General features: G+C 37.0%; 1 protein-coding gene across 5 annotated transcripts in view; it reads right to left on the bottom strand.

Moving 5' to 3' along the window:
- The window catches only part of alpha-Man-IIb (alpha-Mannosidase class II b), a 134,720-nt gene that overhangs the window by 64,474 nt on the left and 49,182 nt on the right, over positions 1-21,064 (bottom strand). For 3 of the 5 annotated variants that reach the window (XM_086905883.1, XM_086905887.1, XM_086905886.1), the window contains 2 exons: positions 10,071-10,364; positions 7,530-7,979 (listed from right to left, as the gene is read on the bottom strand). In XM_086905883.1, coding sequence (XP_086762009.1) covers positions 7,530-7,817 — 288 coding nt within the window. In that variant the 5' untranslated portion in view covers positions 7,818-7,979; positions 10,071-10,364. Of the gene's footprint in view, positions 1-7,529; positions 7,980-10,070; positions 10,412-14,406; positions 14,516-21,064 lie in introns of those variants that run through there. The other 2 variants (XM_086905882.1, XM_086905884.1) reach the window with 2 other exon arrangements.

A 21,064-nucleotide genomic window follows, 5' to 3' on the forward strand; every position in this document is an offset into this window, starting at 1 on the left:
CTGATGGAACGCGGCTCGTGTCGTCGTATAATCGCTATTAGGCGAAGGGATCGACGTATTTCTTCCATCGAATCTCGGTTAATTCCACGATCAGGGACCCTTATCAGGGATCGTTAATCGGAATGATAGGGGTCAGGGTCAGGTTAGGTTAGGTTAGGAAGGAATATAAGTACATATGTACCTATGCCGGTGGAATTGAAACAGATTGGATCCGTTTAAGTCTAGATTTAGTTTTGTCACATTTGGATTAAGCCCGGTTGACCTTTAGATTAGATCTGGTTAACTCTGAACCATAGGCGTGTTTGACTTAGATTAGGCTTGATTAAGTTTAAACTAAGCCTAGTTAGCTTCAGATTGTGCTCGATCATATTATATCTGATTGAATCCAGTTGTATCCAGATTATCACTTACAACCTAGACTCGATTTTGATTTGTTCAGTCTCGATATATGCGACTTACGTTTTCAGAATACGCTCACTGTTATTTAAGTTGAGTCTGATCAAGAATCGAAAATTATACGGTTAAATTTTTTCAAAAACTTCTACACGAAATTTTATCGACTGCGATCAACTAGATTTCATCAAATTGATATTACATCTGGATCAAACTTGCTCGATTCTCGGGTTAGATCTACGTCGCGTCGGCGTTGATACTGCTTAAATTTTAAGTCTAAACGAAGACTAGAACTTTATCCCTGATTAGACACAACCAAATCCATGATACCCAAGTAAAGTCTAGATTAAACTCGGCCAATTCCTGATTAAATCCACACCTCCGGCCCACTCTCCCCGCATTACTAAATTCCAACTCTCAAACAAAAAGCTTACATTTATCCCGATTAAACCAAATCCAGACCGATCGATACGAAACTTAAACCGTTTAACAACCAAATTAAATTTATTACCAGAGAAAATTCCTCGGGTCGACTCGAAAACGAGATGGCCGATCTTCAGAGCCAGAACTTGTAGGGAGGGGGAAGAAAAAGGAGGAGAAGGAGGAAAGGAGTCAAATTGCGAAACGAGACACGCGAGAAAGTACAGATCCCCAGAAGTCTTGGTGGAAATTCGATCCACCAAGTATTATTTATACATATATATATATATATATTTCATAGGGAACCGGTCACGCCCACCGCTTCAATTTCATCACCATAAGGAGCCGGATGGAAGATCGGTTTCCCTCCATCCGAGAATTCCAAATGCGGCCAAACGGATCCGTGTCGCAGATCTCGCTTATATACAAGGTGTCTCGATAAATTGACGACTTCCGAGATAATTTCAACCAAAATTTTCCTTCCCCCCTCCAAAAAAAAAAAAAAACTGTCAATGCAGCTTTTTCACGCAAACGAAAGAACCAAACACCACTCGATCGACGGTAGCGATGGCTACGTGCAGCGCACGAACAAGCGCAAGCAACGAAGAAAACGCATCGAACGTAACAAACAACAATATTCAACGTACTTTCTACCCGAGACGCGTTGCTTGCTTGCACTTTTCTTCCTTTCTCCAAGTGCTTTTTGCCAGCCATTAACAAACGAAAGTAAACGAAAGTCGCGGCAACGTTTCTGGAACACCCTGTGCACAACTACCTGTGCAAACGTTCTCGGGATCGGATTAGAAATTCGATCGAGGTTCGAAAATCGAATCCGCAATCGCATCGTGGAGAGAGAGAGAGAGAGAGAGAGAGAGGAGGTCTGCTCAAAGCGTCACGTCTTTGAGAGGATTCCAGGATTGCTACGTACGCTCTCTCTATCTTTACGTGCCGTGATCCCCGCCTCTTTGTACCGGATACGGAATTATGGGCGGAAATTCGGCGAGTTTGCGGAACGTGGCAAGTGGGGGCTCAAAGGTTTCCGAGATTAATCGCGTTATGGGGGTTTGTGGGTCAGCCGTTCATCACGGCCGATCTTGTTTCTCGGTTAAACCCTTCGACAGGAAGGGCACTCGATTGTATTATATTTTAACCCTTTGCATTATGTATCCTACATTTTATTATTATAAATAGATATATTTACACATTGGTGTTACGTTCTAGGGATATTTTGTTACATTTTAGGGATGTTTGTAATGTTTTCTTTTAGTTTTTTTTTTTTTTTTGCTTAAATGTGTGTGTATATATATAAAATAAAGTATATGTGTGTTATACGTACACATATTATTTTAGATTTTCACTGATCGAGGGGCTGAGATGCAGGTAGAATTTATTTTATATATTTATACATTTTATTTTTCAAATTCTAAAATGGCGAGTTGATATATTGAAGAATTTTGATCGAGTATGAGAAAAAAACCGAGTCGATTGGTAACCTTCTTAAATATAAATACAAATAAATTTGTACAGGATATACAGGATATTACGAATTTACGAAATTTGTCGTAATTTTAATTTTTCTAATCGAGGTTGATCAAATTTTGAATAACCGATTTCAAATTCTTGGAGAATAGAATCTATTCCTTATCCTTATCCTCCCATATCCCCAAAAAATTTGACCCAATCTTTAACCCAAATTCAAACCCGAGTCTAATCTACATCACAGATACTTGCCGAAGAAAGAATACAAGCAAAAAACTGAAGAAAGAAATTGCCAACTTCGCGCATAACCTTGAAAAGTTTCATCAGAATCAGAAGGAGGGGGGGGGGGGGAGGGGGGATGCAATATATGGGGAACAGAGAGAGAGAGAGAGAGAAGAAAGAAAGTGCTTGGATCCAAAAGTAATTGGCACGCGACTCCTGAACAGAAGAGGAGGACACGAATATTATTCGGCTCAAGTATGACAGAGGGTGAGAAAGAAGCGATTCGAGGGAGGGAAACGACGGATATGAATTTCTGGAAAGGTTTGCTCAGGCAAATTGCGAAACGTAGCCCGTCGGTGTACACCGGAGCCGTACGAGAGAGGCAGGGAGGAGGGGGAGGGGGGGGGGGATTGAACCCTAAATTGCGAGGCTTTTCGTCTTCGTTTCTATCTGCTGTCGGATGACGCGCGATCCTCGGCTGACGCTCGAAAAACGAATTTTCGACAGTGATGTAACGCCGTCTGGATATCGCCGATCTTTTCCTTCTACGCGATCGATCAAAAACTGAATTGTACTTGTTAAAATTACGAATTTAAAAAAAAAAAAAAAAAAGAAAAATAAAGAAACAGTGATACTCGATTTCGTACGAACGTATTGCTAACGTTGGCTAAAAAGAGGATATCCAAAAGTAAAAGGTTATCGATTTTTTTCGCGTGTAAAATATTCAAAACTAGTGCTAGGGATTGCAACACCTGGATCGAATATGTACGCAAAAAAGAAAAAGGAAAGACGAATTTCTTGGAAATCGTCATCCACTTTCCTAACCTCAAAATAATAAACGAATTTCTCAAAGGAACGAGTCAATTGTTGATCAAGGAATAACAAATAATAATTTAACTGCATAATCGTATGCATAACCTCAAATTACAATGTGCAAATTATATATCTTCGATTTAACAATTTGAAGAATTTGAATTCGATAATCGTTCAAAGGGTTTTCGATTTTAGAGGAGGGGGGAGGAGGGCATGCATCGAAGCTGCGACGGGGAAGAACTCGTCATTAACGCAACTACGCGTTTCGAGAGCCCGTAATTAACACGATCCCGATTGCTGCCCGCTCAATCTCCCGTAAAGTGCACTCTACCCGCGCGTGATACCACTCGTCGAAATCGTTTCATTCCGTGATTATTATCGAGCGTATTAATTAAACCCGCTCGATTTGATCACCGCCGTAAACTTTCTACGAATATAATAATATTTCGATTCTACCGAAATTTTCATCGTTTCACGTCGTCGTGAGGCAAAAAAAAATTTCGAAAGATCCCGATTCACTTAGGGAATTTCACTCGTGACGCCACAATTTCAATACTTCGACGATGAATGAAACGGATTGTTCCAAAACGTATGAACACTCGCCCGAAGCTATATTTTAAGCACGTGGATTAAATCGTTTCATTCGAGCCAGTTATTCTAACGCTCGCTGATCATCCCAATATTTTTCCATTGAACATCAGACGATATCTTACGAAATTTCGTAATCTCGTAATTTGAAACGATTCTGTGGTGGACACGAGCGAAATGCGAAAGATTAGAAGGAAAATTCGGATCGTGCAAGAAGATGCCAAAATCTCGTTAGCCTCGTAGCCTTGTAGAGGAGGCACGGAGGCATTCTCGTCACATTTTCGATCGCGCACAGAATTCGGAATGGAATGATATTTCGAAGGTTTCACGATACTCGAAATGCGCCAATAACTGGAACCAGAAACGATCGTCGTCTGCTCGCACGAACGACCCACACAGCCGTTATTTCAAATATTGCTCCCGGGCTGTATCGTTAAAACTTTGTCTACGTTTATCTCATATTATTATTATTCTTTTTTTCTTTTTTTTTTTCGAAACGAAATTTGAAAGTCTAATGCACGGTTGAACGATTCGGTTCGTTTACCTCTGCTGGAATGGACCAGTGTTGTTTCGTCACCGAATTATCTTCCACAATTGGACGCAATTGTAGCTCAACTAAGACTTCCGGTTTCCGATCGGAATTAATTCGAATTATCTGTTTGAACGTTTAATTCGTTGGAATGTTTCGCTCGATTTGCAGAATCGATGACTCGTAGCTGAGATACAGTCAGATAGGGAAGACTTGGTACACGTATAAAGCGAGTTAAATTGGTAAATAGAGGATTTTATATACATTTATTTCTTTCAATGGAATTAAATCGTCGTAAAGGAGTGAAAACAATCAATTTCTTTTTTTTTTTTTAAATGACACGAGATGGAACAACGTTTTAAACTATAAAATATTCAGATGCTTTTAATACTCTGTTTTACCTCGTTGTAAAAAATTGTATTTTCGGGTAAAGTTACACGCATATGATATGAGGAAAATGATAAAAAATTTGAAGCTCGACTTTTTGAACGCAATTTGAAGAGAATTTCCATCGAAAGATAAATTGCTCCATGTATAATCGATTATTGTACGAATATTTATCGAAATTTGATTTTTCGAGTTATTCGTTATAAATGAATTTTATTATAAAAATACGAAAATTTTTGCGATTGATCGTCAAAATCCTTGACTGGCTGTACGTATGTTTCGCAATAGAAATCGAGATAATCGGATTTTTCAAAGGATCGACTCGAAAAATATCAGAATTGCATCAGGGACGGGTTGAAAAACCTTATAAATTGTCAGAGGGACGTGCGTGGGTTGCAATCGATGTTCATCGATGGAAGAGTGAAAAATAGAATACAGGCTGTTGTCCCAGTTTAATCGACACACGCAATTATCTCTCGTACTACACGTCGTGTTTGAAATATTGATAGAAAATAATAAAAGGAAATAAAAAAAATCGAGAAACGTTTAAATGAAACGTGAATGGTATCTCTTTTCACGGAAATTAAAATTTTATATCAAACGATCGTAATTGATAATTTTTGATTAACTATAAATACAACTATCTGTTTATCTGATCTATATTTATTCGATATCCCTATTTCGAATTTTGAATTTATTCTATTTTCCGTATCCCAAATATTTGAGATATCAAATATCTAAATGTTGAATTTAGATACATTTATATCTTTATTTGAGATATAATTTACCTATATTTAAACATTTAAATATTTATATTTATTCATTAAACTATTTAATAATCTATCATTCCATTTGAACATTATGAATATTGTATAACTATTATATTTAATTATTAGAATATTTGAATTCATAACATATATATTTTAAAACAGATCATATATAGATTGATTTGACAGCTATATGTCTCTATTTGAAATAATCGTTTGATCATTATGTAATACTATACTGTTTGAAATAATAGATTTATATATTTCGATTCACTTGATATCTATTTTTCTATTTAACATAACCTATTTGGATTCATTTAATATCTCTGTCTCTATTTGACATTCTAAGTACGATTGTGTGGAGTAATTTAGAGCCTCATAATTTTAAAATTATTAATTCGAAATAGAAAAAAAGATAAATCCATTATTTAGAAAGACGAAACTTATATCTTTTCTTATATATTAAAAATAACGTTTAAAAATAAACATACGACAAAATTTCGAAAATTTTCACTTTTCCTCGACCAATTTACCGGCGATATTAAATTATCCCAAAGACGAAGCGTTCTCGTTCGAATCCAAAGACCGGAAGAAGTTCGCGAATTCGTCGGGACTTGCGAACTTTCCGGTCGGGAGTTTAGAAGCCCGAGACAAACTGCTAAATTATTTTCGATTCAATGGCTCGGAGAGGGAAGAAGAAGAAGCAAAGACCAAGGGAGATAGAGGAAAGAAAAAGAGAGATGAAGAAAAAAAAAGAGAGAATTCCTTGTTACAGGGGTCGTCCATTAAATCGGCAAAGTCCGCAGACTCCCTGGAGGGAACGAAGAAAGAAAAGTTCCTCCGGCTAATGACGCGGCACTTTTAAAACGACCGGACTTACGCGCGTTGTCCCTGAATCATTCTGACCAGCATAAATATTCGCGAACCGTAAGCACGGGGATTAATTGAAAGACCGACTTCCCTTGGGATAATTACACTTTCCGAATTTCATGGCATAACAAGTTGTTATCTCTTATTCTTCAATGAAAACAAAGAAATTTCGCAAAGTTAACTTGTATGAAAGAGCTTTCGCGAAAAGTTTTCGCAAACTTTTTTAAAAACGTGCGAATCGCGCGATAAAATCAACAAATTTTTTTCCTTTTTTTTTATTACAATGTCCAATTAATCGTCTAATTAACTGTCGCATTGTTCGATAATTTAATTTTCTCAATATTTATTCAACATTTTGTTTAGAAATAAAGAACAAATATCACTTTTCAAAATATCATGAACGAATCTGTGAATCGTATTTCTTAAAACGTATACTCGCTAACGAATATTATTTGCAAACACTGTTCGTTGACCAATTCATTGCACACTATTTATCATTCGCGAAAAGTGTCCACACTATCGACAAACATATTTTGTGAACTATTGTGTGTATTGTGTACACGAAAAACAGTGTGGACCTAACCTAACAAGTATCACCAAGTCGATCGCTGGACGACAAGAACAATCCATGCAAAAATGACTTACCAATCATCACCAGATTTTGTTGTCAGAAACGTGGATGCAAACAGGACTACGTGACATCGTAACTCATTCCTTTTTGTTTTCATCGTTATATTATACACTTATAAAACCGTTAACTCATACGCACTGTGTAAGAATTAATAGTATTATTTCGCGAAGCGACGTCAAAAATAGACAAACCACATAATTTTAATATTTTACACGATACAAGTAACGCCAACGCCAACGCCAACGTCAACGTCAACGTCAACGCCACCAACTGTTCTTAGGAAAAACTAATCTGTCTATAATTCCCTAGTATCATACTAACTCCCTCTAGTATTCTCTCTAGATATAACTCGATCCTCTATAGTCTGCTCTCTACTGCTATGTCGTATCGATACCTATAGTCTCCGTTTCTAACGTTGATCGTCACTTACTTGAAAATCGAACTTCTCGAACTCCTGCTGCGTGTCGATATCCACGTTTCTAGGCACAATGATGGGGCAGGTGTCCAACGAGACCTTGGCGTCCGGTGATTCCACGTAATCCGGCGTGATGGAGGTAAGACCTCTGTCGTATCTGAGCTCTTCGTTCAGAATTCCCGCAGATGGGCCCGTGGATGGCGCCTGTGCCTGATTCACGTAGTACAAGCATAGCAGCAAAGTGAGAAGGACCGCACAGACAACGAAAACGCGGCTTGAACCGCGTCGAAGGATCTTATACATGGTACGAAAGTTGGATTCGCTTCGGAGCGGGTGTTCCTCGATTTCGATTCACCTGGTGCCGCGATATTGGCTCGATCCCGTGTCGGTTATGCTCGACAATCGCTCCCCGACTTTGCCGCTGTCGCCTGTCGACTTCATGAGATACTTTGGCGCCGACACGATCTGAAAGAAGAGAAATCGAACGAAATTAATATATTTTGGATATAAAGTACGTGAAATATGTTAAAATATAGGATGTTGTGAATATATGTCTAACGAGTTAAAGTTTAAAATCATCAACTTTTTCTTCGAAAAATACACGAATCTATAAGTTAGGTTAGAATTTTACCTCGAAACATTTTTTCGTGAAAAATCTATCGACGTAAGTAAATAAATGAAATTACAGAGTTTCGAATTGAAAAAGGGAGGGGGGAGAAGGAAAAAACTTTAAAAATTGTCAAATTCTCAAATTTCAGAAGTATCGATTACAGATAGACGATTTATCGGACACGGTCGCCCCGATATATTATTGCGAGGAATATCGAGACTCGAAAAGCGAGATCGAATGGTATCGAATAAAAGAAGAGGACGAGTGGTAAAGTAAATAGCTTCGACTATGAATTACGAGGGCATATACAGAGACAAAGGGAGAGGGGTGCTACAGGGTTGATTAAACGTCCGCGAAAATTATGACTGACTGTTCCGACTGTCCGCGAAATTGGTCGGTTCGCACGATCGATATCTATGCTTTCTCACTTTTACGACGAAACATTGAATTCAAACTTTTGATCAGTCCGCGAAATCGTGTTCGATAAATTGAATTTATTTATACTATATTTTATTTTATTATAATTATTAATAGTATAAATTTGTCAATAAAATTTATGATATTAAATTAATTAATTTAAGAAATTAAATCATATATTCTTTTATATTTATTCAGATATACATTTGTGATAACATTTTTTTTTATATTATCATTATTAGACTCATTTTTTAATAAATGAATAATTTTTTCAAAATCTGTCTCTCTCTGTACTCTTTTTAAGATTAAGTCTTATCTAAGGTAATAGTCTTATGTTAACTAGGATTCTAGGGCAATAGTGATTCGTAACGAAATCGCGAATTATTTTTGGGGGGATCATAACAATCTTTTACACGATTTTTAACATTCATTTATCTTAATACAATTTACATTTTCATAGGTTATAGTTAAAATCTTGTTAATTTTTCTTATAATAAAGAAATTTACAAATTATTTAAATTTTGCAAAAAATAAATTAAAAAATTATTACAGCCAATTATGTTTCTAGGCACGATATTGAAAAGAGTGAACCGTTCACGACAATCAGAAGCATTTGAAAAGTTCGAAGGATGAAAATAATTATCGTTGGGGATAGAGAAGGATTGGAGAAGTCGTAAAAATTTTAAGAACACGTGTATCCACCACACTGAAATGAGCGAGAGGAAATGAGGACAAGGAAAGAGCGATCCAATTCCGATGAGAACAATAAATACGACCTGGTGAACCAGAGACACGGTTTCCCAGAAACCTTCTGTCTCTCGACGTAAGGTCGGTTCGCACGCGATAATCGATCGTACCTGTCACCACCGACCCTGGCTGGAGAACGAGCCGCGATTTACACACTGAAAACTCGAATATCGATTTGCCTCTCGTTTGGGTTGATATTGAAATTGCAATCGTTAGAAGATAAATAAATAAATTCGCGATTCAATTTCTTCTCTTATTTTTGTACATCTATAATTTTTTTTTAGTAACAAACCAATACGAATACGCTAAATTATATTAAAAATTGATCAGACTCTGTACTAAATTGATGATAATTTTCTACGTTTCTTTTTTTTAATTCCAATAATTTGTTTATATATTTATACACATGTTTCTTTAAATAACTTTAAATCTAATATTTTTACAATAACATCATCAATATTACCCTCCACTGTAATTTCAATCCAATCCGAAATTAATACAAATCCGGCAAGCTTTTATTAAAACTCAAATTTGATCCAAGGATTTGAATAAAACGTAACCAAATATTTTTCTTAAATTATCCCCGATATTAATCAAACGAATTTCACCGTTAAAAACAAAATTGTACATCTCGACCAACAAACGAATATCGCACAAATATATAACACCATACCCCAATTCAAACGTTGAACGTTTCGCCAATTAAAAAAATTAAAAAATCATTTGAAAGAAAAAAAAAAGCAATCACATATAAAGAATAAAAATGCAAAAAGACCTCTCACCTTGCCTTCGACGATCCTCTCGCTCTCCCGTGACGAATCGACGGGCGATCTTCGATCCTCCCCTGTTGGAGGGGATGGTGAGACGACGAGTGGCCAACCCTTTTGTCCAACAACGGGCAGACGTGTCGAGAGGGTGCTCTCTATCGCGATCTTCACTCGATACGATTGGATACGTGGCGAGGCACCTTTCCAGCGTGCGAGCAACGCCACCGAATCATCCGGCGAGGAAGGGATCAGCTTTCTTGATTCGATCCCGAATCGCGCTCCCTGGATGGTTTTTGTCGAGTCTGGTTCCTGGAATTCGAGGAATCGAATTCGTTCATCAAAAGATTGCTCGTTTTCTTGTGCGTGGAAAAAAAGAAACGTAGAAAATTATCATCAATTTAGTAGTTCAGAGTTTGGTAGTTTACTAAAAAAAATTATAGATGTACAAAAATATGAGAAGAAAAATAAGAGAATACGAAAGAGAGAGAGAGAGGAGGAGAGGGAGAATTTATAGATGTAATTCTGTGAAGAGAATTTATGGGATATTGGGGCGAGAGACGTTTTATTCGACGATCAATTTATTTTTGGATATAATTTCGCGAGAAGATTAATGGGTATTTAGCCATTTTAAGCTACGTTTTGTCAATCCCTGTTGTTGCGCAGCTTACAAAATTTTCGCGGATATTACTTCTCACCTGAAGGGAGAAAAGTTGGCCGCTTATCACACGCTTATCACTACGTAATAAAACGCAGGAATATTTTAATAAACAAATTATTGAATTTGCAACCATCTCTCGTCGAGCGCGACGAAAAAAAAATTTCGCGAAAATTAATAAATACCTGGAAACCTGCATCGCGTGATTACGTAACCGCCGTCAACTTTTCCATTTAATGGAAAAATGGAAAAAAAATAAAAGCGTAACTTTATAACGCGCCATTATTCGACAAACGGAAACGCGCCCGAAATTCAACGAATCAATCTCTTTCGCCCTAAATCCACATCCCCTCTCGTTTCATTTTAACAATCCAAGGCATAACCACGCTTTTAACTTTTCAACCCCTTTTTCTCATCCTCAAGAAAGAGAGACACAGAGACAGACAGACAGACAGACAGAGAGACAGAGAGACAGACAGACAGACAGACAGACAGATAAAGAGAGAGAGACAGACAGACAGACAGACAGACAGACACACACACACACACACACACACACACACGCACGCACGCACGCACGCACGCACGCACGCACGCACAGAGAGAGAGAGAGAGAGAGAGAGAGAGAGAGAGAGAGAGGAGGGAAACAATTATTCGGTTGCAAAGGAACGCATCGTTTGCACAGCGCGTAAACGAACGTTTTCACTTTTTCTCTATTTCCTTTCCGCCCGGGGGCGGAAGAGCGAGCGACGAGCATGTAAATGGGATTTTCACCCCCCCCCCCCCCTCCTCCCGCCTCTATCTCTCTTCCTCCGAAAAACGAGGAAGGAAAATTGGCGAGAGCACCGGTCAATTATCGTATGCTAATAAACGTGGAAACGTGATCGGCTTATCGCGTAGGAGGAGGAGGGGGAGGAGGAGGAGGAGGAGGAAGAAATTCGCGCAGGAATGGAACGAGCGGAGCGTGACAGCCGACAATCGGTGGCCGTTGTCGGGATTTGCGGCAAATCTCCGTATTGCCGCCCCTCCCCCTCTCTCCCTCCCCCGATTTATCGCCGGCCCCGCGGTTTTATCGAACAATACCAATTACTCGTATGTTAATAACGAGCCGGGTATAATATCGATCCCTCCCCTTCCCTGATCCCACGCCCGATCCAATTCGCCGTGACGATTCCATAAACAACAACAGCAGGAGGAGGAGGAGGAGGAGGAGGAGGGTTGCGCGCTCCATTTGAATTTTAAAAATTCGAGCCGACCTCCTCCTCTTCGTCCTCCTCCTCCTCCTCGAGCCGATCGATTCATTGGCCATGAATATTTCGTCCCGATTGTTTGTCCACCGGTTGAATCCACCGTCCATCGAGATTGAAAAGAAAATTTTGCGATTTTACTTTTTCTGCGAGATAAAAGGAAGGAAGGGGGGGGGGAGAGAGAGATGTGTGTCGTTATTTTATTAGCCGAGGATTGTCAACTCTTTTTCTCTTTTTTTTTTTTTTTTTTTTCCAATCGATTTGAATCGAACGGAATATATAATTATACGAATATCGGGAGAATTTCGTTGGAAATTGATCGTCGTTAATAAAAAAAAAAAAAAGAAAAGAAATAGATGGAAACGTTCGTGTTACGCGAGAATCGTACAAATTTGTTAAATCGCGTTATATAAGAGGATATCGGTTATAAGGAAAATGGTTTAAAAAAAAAAAAAAAAGATAACGTGTCGTTTATGCCCTTTATCATCGTAAATGTATTATGACGTGATAAAATTTATTTTTAGAACCCGTTTTTCCTTTTTTTTTTTTTAAAGTGCGATAACAAGATTGACATTCGTACAATATCAAACTTGTTATAAAAATTTAATAGTTCTCTTATCGAGAGATTATTCGGAATTATAATCCGAGTTATAGCACGAATAAAAATTCTTTGTCGTAAATCTATTTTACAACGCGGATATTCTCGAACATTCGTACGAATAGTTAGTCGGAGCAGCGTCGATTGTATTAATCTTGAAAACAGGGAAGGAAAGAAACGGAAGAGTTAAATGAAGGGGAACCAGCTGATTCATCGTTTTCAGTAGAATCGTCCCGTTGCGGGTCAGCCTCGCGTCACGCACGCAAGAATATTTTCGTGGAAACGAGACTTTCCTCGGGAAATACCCAGCGATCGGTCAACTGCGACCAATCCGTGTGCATTGGAATCTGTGAGAATATTTTCGAAACTTTTCTCGTAGAGATTTCATCGTATTTCCATGAAATTTTAGAAATTTTTCACACGCCAACAATATTAATCTAATTATAATTATTTAATATTATAATAATAACGTGCAATTTTATATCGTAAATTTAACTTTTTTTATTTATTGGTAAAAGTTCGTGCAAATTTTTATTAGAATAATTTCGCTACTGGATATCCTCCGATTTCTCGTATTGCGGAATTAGTAGAAAAATTAATTCTTTCGAAATCGAATGAAACGAATGTGTCGACACAAAATTTCTAAAAATTAAACAAATCGCTTTCGAACAACAATAAATTTGTAATATTTTCAACTCGTTTTATAGAATTTGTATTTGCAAAATTATTATCTGGAAGAATATTTGAATACGAATTTGAATTGAAATCACATTCAATATTACACCACCCAATTTTCTTACGTGTTTCCATCTCACGAAAGGCCGCAATTTCACGTCAGCGGCTGAGGATGCGTAACCACGTTCCCGCAGAAACCGCCAAGAACCTACCACCGATCCCAAAAAGAATATTCCTCAACCCCGACCAACAAAACCACCGACATCCCTCCACCACAAACACTGCTCTATTAAACTTTCTAAAAACATGCCATTACGTAAATTTACAATTCGCTAAATCAATCTCTCCACCAAAGTGTCAGATCAATTCGAAGAAATAGTAAAAGAATCGAGAAAACTAGAAGAAAAATTAATATTTGATAACGTAGAGCGTTTCGATCGAATCATAATTAGTATTATTTGGATGGGCGATTGTTTAGAAACATTGTTATCAGTTGATATTATCAGAGCTCGTTTCGAATCGTAAGTCTTTGTCACGAGAAAAATTTCTGTTCTGTTCGTGGAAAGTAGCATAGTTACCGAATTAAAATTTTCTTTCTGTGAAAAGAATGAGAGAAAGAGTATAGCTATTGGTACCACGCTATGTTGTTTGTTCCATCCTTTTGACTCGCAGCGTGAGTCGCTAGTTCACTAAGTATATTGTACTTTCTTCTATTCTTTTCACAGAGAAAATTTTAGTTCATTTTCTTCTTCACTCTTTCATAAAGAATTTTTATTCAACTATATATAATACACTACTACTTTCTTCTATTTCTTTCTATACAAAGAATTTTATTAACCGTATTATTTTATTTTTCACTCTGTCTACGAATTTTTCCACTAAACAACCCTAACCCCTTCTAACAATCTCAAAAACCAATGCTGATTAAGCGTTAAAAATATACACACAAATATCGAAATATAATTCACCAACATATAATTCTCACACATTCGCAAAACTATATCGATTTATTATTACTGTTTCAAACGAATAACGCTTCACCGAAACATCACATTGTTTATCCTTCAAAACCCATTTCAAACTCTACGCAATTCCCAAATGAACGATCACAAATATCACCAATTTAAGAAAGCACGAAACCAAGAAACGAAACAAATTCCAAAAAAAAAAACAAACCTGACAAAAATAATCCACGATTTGGTTGACTGGCGAGCACGCGGAAACTGGAATAATATATCAAGATACACGAGCGACAGTGTACGCGAGCAAGTACCACGCCGTACTGAACGCGACGCCACGATTGCAATAATTTTGACGCGCCGCCGGCTGGGTCGCCACTGCGCATGTGCCGATATAATCCACGCTTCTACGCGCAACCAACACACGTGGAACGTCAGAGTGAACGTACGCGGGCTCGAGGGAGGGGAGTTTGGATGGCCTGAGGGTGTTTTGACTCGCGAGCACACCGTTTCGTCCGCTCGACCTCGCTTCCTTCCACGGATCTGAGCGGAGGGATGCACGCGGAGGGTGATCCGTCGAGGGGGGTGATCGATGAACGAGAAAAAGGGGGGAGAGAGAGAGAGAGAGAGTAAAATTCTTGGCCCGTTGTTCTGTCATGGTATTCGCATGGAAGCGAGGGAGGAGCGGTATATATAGAGATTGTTTTCGTATCCGTAAAGGAGGAGGGAAGATTCGTGGGTGTTTTGAGGCGGGAGTTGTGAAATGACGCGTCTGATGAATCGAAGCTGGTTAAAGTAGGATTGAAAAATGATCTTTCTCTACTACATTTTAATGGATTTATCGTATAATTTTATAATTTGATTTTATTTTATTGTTATTACGAATAATAGGTGAATAATATTTAATGTCGGAGAAATTTTGAATTTTTAAAGATGAAAAATCGAAATTTAAATTCGTTAAAAGATGATTAAAATTAATGATATCTTTCTCACCGAAAATCAATCAATTTTGTCGGAAGGATCTTTATAAATTGTTGGATAATCGTGAAAAGGAAAAAAGTAATAGAGTTAAAATTTTTTCTTTTTAAGAAATTGATAAATTGCTGAAAATTAAGGAAACGAGATGAATACAGATAACTAATGGTAAACATTAATAATCTAATAATTCGCAATGAACGATCGAATAAGTCGAATAATTTATCACAATAATTTGTCACGAGTTTTAACGAGTTTTGAAGATATCCAATGAAATTATAAATTTGATTATACAACGAACCAACAATACCAAAACCTTTTTTCTAAACGTAACACCAATATAAAAGCCAAAGATATCAAAACATCGATCAGAAAATAAATACTCTTATATCTTCTTCCCAATTCGAACAACTTTTTTCACGTTCCAATAGATCAATTTTTAAAACAACCCGTTTCACCATCATTATTCTTGCTTAAAAATCACACGAGCTTTCGACGATTGCTCGTTCGAAGAGAACAATCTATTTTTCTTCTCTTCGTATCTCGAGACACGAGTATCTCGCTACAAACAATCTTTACTCATTTCAGAAGAAAAAGCTGAGGAGAAGAATGATTGGAGACGAAGCAAAGTTGGAAATTGCGTTATCGTGTAATTGGATACCAAATGTTTATGCGAGGAATCAACGTGGATTCCGGTACACTTTATTGCTTATATCGATTTCTTTCAATTGGAAAATATTATTAATTATTATAGAACGGTATGACACATTTGCTTGTTCGCATAATGGAACGTTATATCGTTGGATTCTAATCTATCTGCTTCAAATTGATCGTGACTAGTTCGTTTTCTTCTTTCGAGAGTGGACACGAGATTAGAGCTCGCAATCAGAGTTTTATTCGAATTCTTTTCATCTTTGACGATCTAGAAAGTTTGAATTTATGATATAATTTTGATCGAGCAAGTTATTATTTCGAGACAAATAATTGGATAATTTTTATCGATCTCGCGTAATTCAACGCCTGCCTGCTGCTAATAGGTAATTAGCCGAGCAAGCAATCGTCAAACACAGTATAATTACTCTGAGAAACGCACAACTACTAACAGAACGCTCCACTAAATTTTCCCCTAGCGTGCAGTTCAGAAACATCCCTTGTGGTAAACATCCTCAAGTTCCTCCACACCTTCGAATCTACACTGTCACCGTTAATGAACATCCAATCGCGTTGCGATTGCCTAATGAAATGGCATAATAATTCTTTCGCTTTATTCATTTTCATAATAAACTTACATCGATCTTGTATTAATATCATTACACATATCTTCGATTATATTGTTTCGTAAAAACGTAACGAGGATCGAATTTTAAAATTTCCCCAAAACTGGTGAAAACGTTTCTAGTTACAATATTGAAACACACGTAACCTTCGATGCAAAACGAAAGGATCTAGGGAATTTTTCGTCGCTCCTTTCGTCAAAATGTTCCAAGTTACACGAAACACGATCGAAGGATCGATGTTTAATTCAATGGACTTTCAGGGTATACGCGCGGTTAACTAAGTTTAAAGTGGAATTCTGCTTGGAACTTGCTTAAATTCCACGAACCGAGCAGACCACGAGTTTATCGACCGAGTCGTCGTCATTCGTTAAACAGAGCGTGACAACGATCAATGCAATCCTGGTTACTTAAAATCCCTTGAAATCCCGAAGAATACGATTTTTTCCAAGGACGGATTCAATTACACCGATAACCGTCTCTGATTCTTTCCACGAAACAACCTCACGTCCCTCTCGCGCGTTTAAGGAAAGAAGAAAACGAGAATCGAAAGAGAAAGAGAGAGAGAGAGAGAAGGTTCGAACAAAGGAGGGAAAATTTTTCACATCGGATATTAGACGCGTGGACGACGGTGAGAATGCAAAAGAGGCTGAATGGTGGAAAAAAAGAAAGAAATGTTCCATTCTTCGAACGAAATGGCGTTCCTCTATGGGATGCCGATTAAAAGGCGAATCAGCCGCGAATCGTTTCATGCTCGTTCGATCCATGCATGTCAGACGACTCGACGAGCACTCGATCTTTGACTCAAGACACTTGACTACTCACTCTTTGCCGTTTTTCAAAATATTCTTCTTGGATGGATAGAACTAAAGGACTAAACTCGCCTACAGAGATTGAAATCGAAGAAAAGTATGGAATGGTGTACTTGAGAGTGAAACCAATTAAATCGTTCGATGAAATCTTGAAGCGAATTTCATCGAGTCGGTGCGCATAGCCGTGAAACAAGAAAATCTTCGTAAAATGCGTTCGAAAAGCGTTGCGAATGCATCGACATGCGAAAGTGAAAAATCGCCCGCTTCGCTCGCTCTAAACCAGTGATTCTCAACCACCGTGTCGCGAGACTCTTGAAGTGTGAAAATTATTTATTTATTTTTTTTTTTACATTTCTTCATCAACTGACACTCTATCCAGTCCAAATATTTATTTATCAGACCATTCGATCATTTATTTTTCTTATATATGTATAAAATTAGTCCCTTCCTAAAAAAAAAATCCTGGCCACTGCGAATATCAATTTCACAAAATATTGCAGGCACATCGATCGATAAACCGAATAAAATTCTTTTAATTCATCTTACTGTTAGCCGTCAAATTTTTAAATTATTGAAAGTGACGAAAAAAAAGGTTGAGAATCACTGTAATCTAAACACTTAGCGTTACGTTTCGCACATCCTCGAAACGAACAGAATGAAGATTGCGCAAATATTCGGATGATGCGTTGAGAAACGTGTTAAATTTTACTTCCAAAGCAAGTTTTCCTATGCATATATATATTTCGAATTAATCGATTAAAAACTTTGCGAGAAGGTGAATAATGAACGGACACCCGGTATATAAGAGAGTCGACAGACGACTCAAAGAGACCGTCGCCTAATAAATTCATTCTGAATTTCGTGCATCGGCGTATCGTTCCACTTAGTCCATCTTCCTCCTCTTCCCTCTCTCTCTCTCTCTCTCTCTCTCTCTCTCTCTCTCTCTCTCTCTCTCTCTCTCTCTCTCTCTCTCTCTAGAATTCAATTACCAACTCGATTCTACTTACGAGTTAACCAACGAATTTACCTTTCTACGTGTTCGATTAAAAATATACACAGGTGTTAATTTTTTACTCCTGGAATTCCTCCTCCACGCGTGAATGTCGCTTGCTTTTTCATGGAGTGAGAGATTTCGATCGAGTTGTATGATTAATCGATAATCGAGGGATAATTAATTTAGTTTAGAATAGAGAGAACGAGAAATTGTGAATCTCGATTCAATCTTATCGTTCGGCAACGAATTCAGATAAATAAAAAGGATTAATTTTAAACAAATAAACCTTAAAAACGTGTACTAAACAGAAGATTTTGTATTTCCAGATCGATCGAAGCTTGGAATACGACGAAACGAGATCTACGAAATCATTTTCTTCTCATCGATTTCGAGTCAATTTATCGTCATCGAGAAATTGTTCTACTTAAGATAAACTGCGATGCATCTTATTCTACAATTCAATAGATAGATTCAAGATAGAAGAATACATCTGTATTCTGCAAATTAAGCAGAAAGCTTGAAAAATGCGACGAAACTCGCGAACAAATAACTCCAAAATCTGTTGTCGCTCGAAGCAAAATAACGAATAATCTCTAAATTTAAAAAATAAAGTCAGAAGAACGTTTATTTTCATTACACGATTCAATAAGAGAGAGAATATATTAATCAGAGCTCGAAAAGTGCGACGAAACACTCGCAAACAAACGCATCCAATAATACAACACGAAATATCCCTATAAAATCCGCAATTTAAAATATGCAATGGAATTCAACAAAAACAAAGACGCAACGTTTATTTTTATTGCACAATCAAAACAACAAGACAGAAGATATCTCTACGCAAATTAACGAAAATAAATAACTGCCATCTTTTTGTTTCTCAAAACGAATAATACGTGAAATTTGAAAATTTGAAAAAATGCAATGAAATTCACGATCAACAAATCTTCTTCGTCGTCGATAAAAAATAGTTTGCACAATATTTTTCGTTCAAGTTAGGATCGTCATGGAACGATGAAATCGTGGAGGACTAATGAAAGGACGTAATGCACCGGTCGAAGACACAGATAGCTGGGAAGACAGCCATCAAACTTGCGAACTTTGCCGGATCCGAGACTCGAGATCCGTGAACGAAACACTTTGGAGTTGGAGAATAGAAGACATTGGTTTATCAGGATTCAGAAGCGCGGATACACAGAGGCTCGCGATTCGCCTGCTGGATTGGAAATTTGGGGGAATGCTTTTATCTAAGACGAAAGAGAATTCGTGCAAATCGAACTAAGATTTTTACTAAGATTTTTATTATCATTTTCAGAATTTAGAAATTTTTAGAAATCGAAGGTTTTTTAATCAATTTTTTAGAAATTTATTAAAATTTAAGAATTAGAATTGGATCGAGTGAAAATTAAACTTTGCGATTGATGATTGAGATTTAATTGATGTGATTTAATATCAACACGTGACATTTAATATTTTCAGAAATTAAAATGATATGACGAGTTAGAAGATCGGGTTAAAAATAAATTCAATGCAATTTGAATCGAATGATACAAATGATTTTTCGAAACTAGGATAATTCTTGTTGACTTAGATATTCATTTTCAGAGATTGAAAATATTCGATAAATTAATTTTGGATTAAGTTTCAAAGTCTTTTTTAGATTTCGATCGAAGGATCGAAATAAAACAGAAATTTGTTTGGACACCCGGTATGCAGACCAAGAGTCAGAGTACCGGCAGCATGTACTTCGTAAGCATGCAGGAAGTCCTTGTTGTCTTCGTTACACAGTGATTGTGACCTGACTCTTCTCCCTCTGGAGTTCTTGGCGTTTCTCTGTCTCTATCCGAACCCTAATTCTCTTATGACCGTTGCTTCTCCACTTCCATTTCACATATAACACTTCCCAATACGCGATAATTAGCCATATTATTCCATCCTATTATCCCATATTTTATTCTACTCTCATCTAATCCAATAATTATTAATAATATCAGCTTCACAGCTTTTATTTATTTCGTTTTATCCTACTTTCATCCATCGACAATTTTTCAATTCTATAATTGTCGTTTTATACTATGCTTTCTGGTAATTCGTAATTTATTATAAAAGTCACTAGATCGCTGAATCCCTCTATAGTGACTATCTCGCTTTACTCTATTATCATCTATCGGTAACTTCTAAATTTCGAAATTTATAAAAATCAATCGAATTGTTATTATTAATTCAATTACACGCTTTATTCCCACATTTTATCAATTTATTTCGTTCCACTCTACTTTTACCGACCACAATTCTTAATTCGTAATTTACGAAGATCACGATACGACTTAACCTCAAAAAAAAAAAAACAAATACACATTAACTCGATACAAAAGAAGAAAGCGTACGCCCGTGATGAGAGAATGAAACAGCAACAAGACGACAATTAAGTTGGAGGATAAGAATCTAGCGGCAGAATCGAATGAAAATTACGGTGTACAATCAATTCGTCATAATTTACGAAAGATCACGAATAATACTAATTCAATTGCCATTTACACTTCTCCATCTCATTTTCATGTGCTACCAACTTCCAATTTAAAATTCATAAAAGTCACTAACAAGGCTGTTTCAATCACACATTACGATCTAACTTCAAAAAAAAAAAAAAAAATTATACAAATACATATTAACTGGATAACAAAAGAAGAAAGCGTACATCGAATGAAACGGAACGACAATTAAGGAGAATGAGAATCTTGCGGTTAAGAATCGAATTATGATGTACAACCAATTCTTAACCTCCATTTTCATAATTTACAAAGATCGCGAATAATTTAA

Source organism: Apis florea, unplaced genomic scaffold (genome assembly GCF_048593485.1).
Source record: "Apis florea isolate Af1SG1 unplaced genomic scaffold, ASM4859348v1 contig_2492_pilon, whole genome shotgun sequence".
NCBI lineage: Eukaryota > Metazoa > Arthropoda > Insecta > Hymenoptera > Apidae > Apis > Apis florea.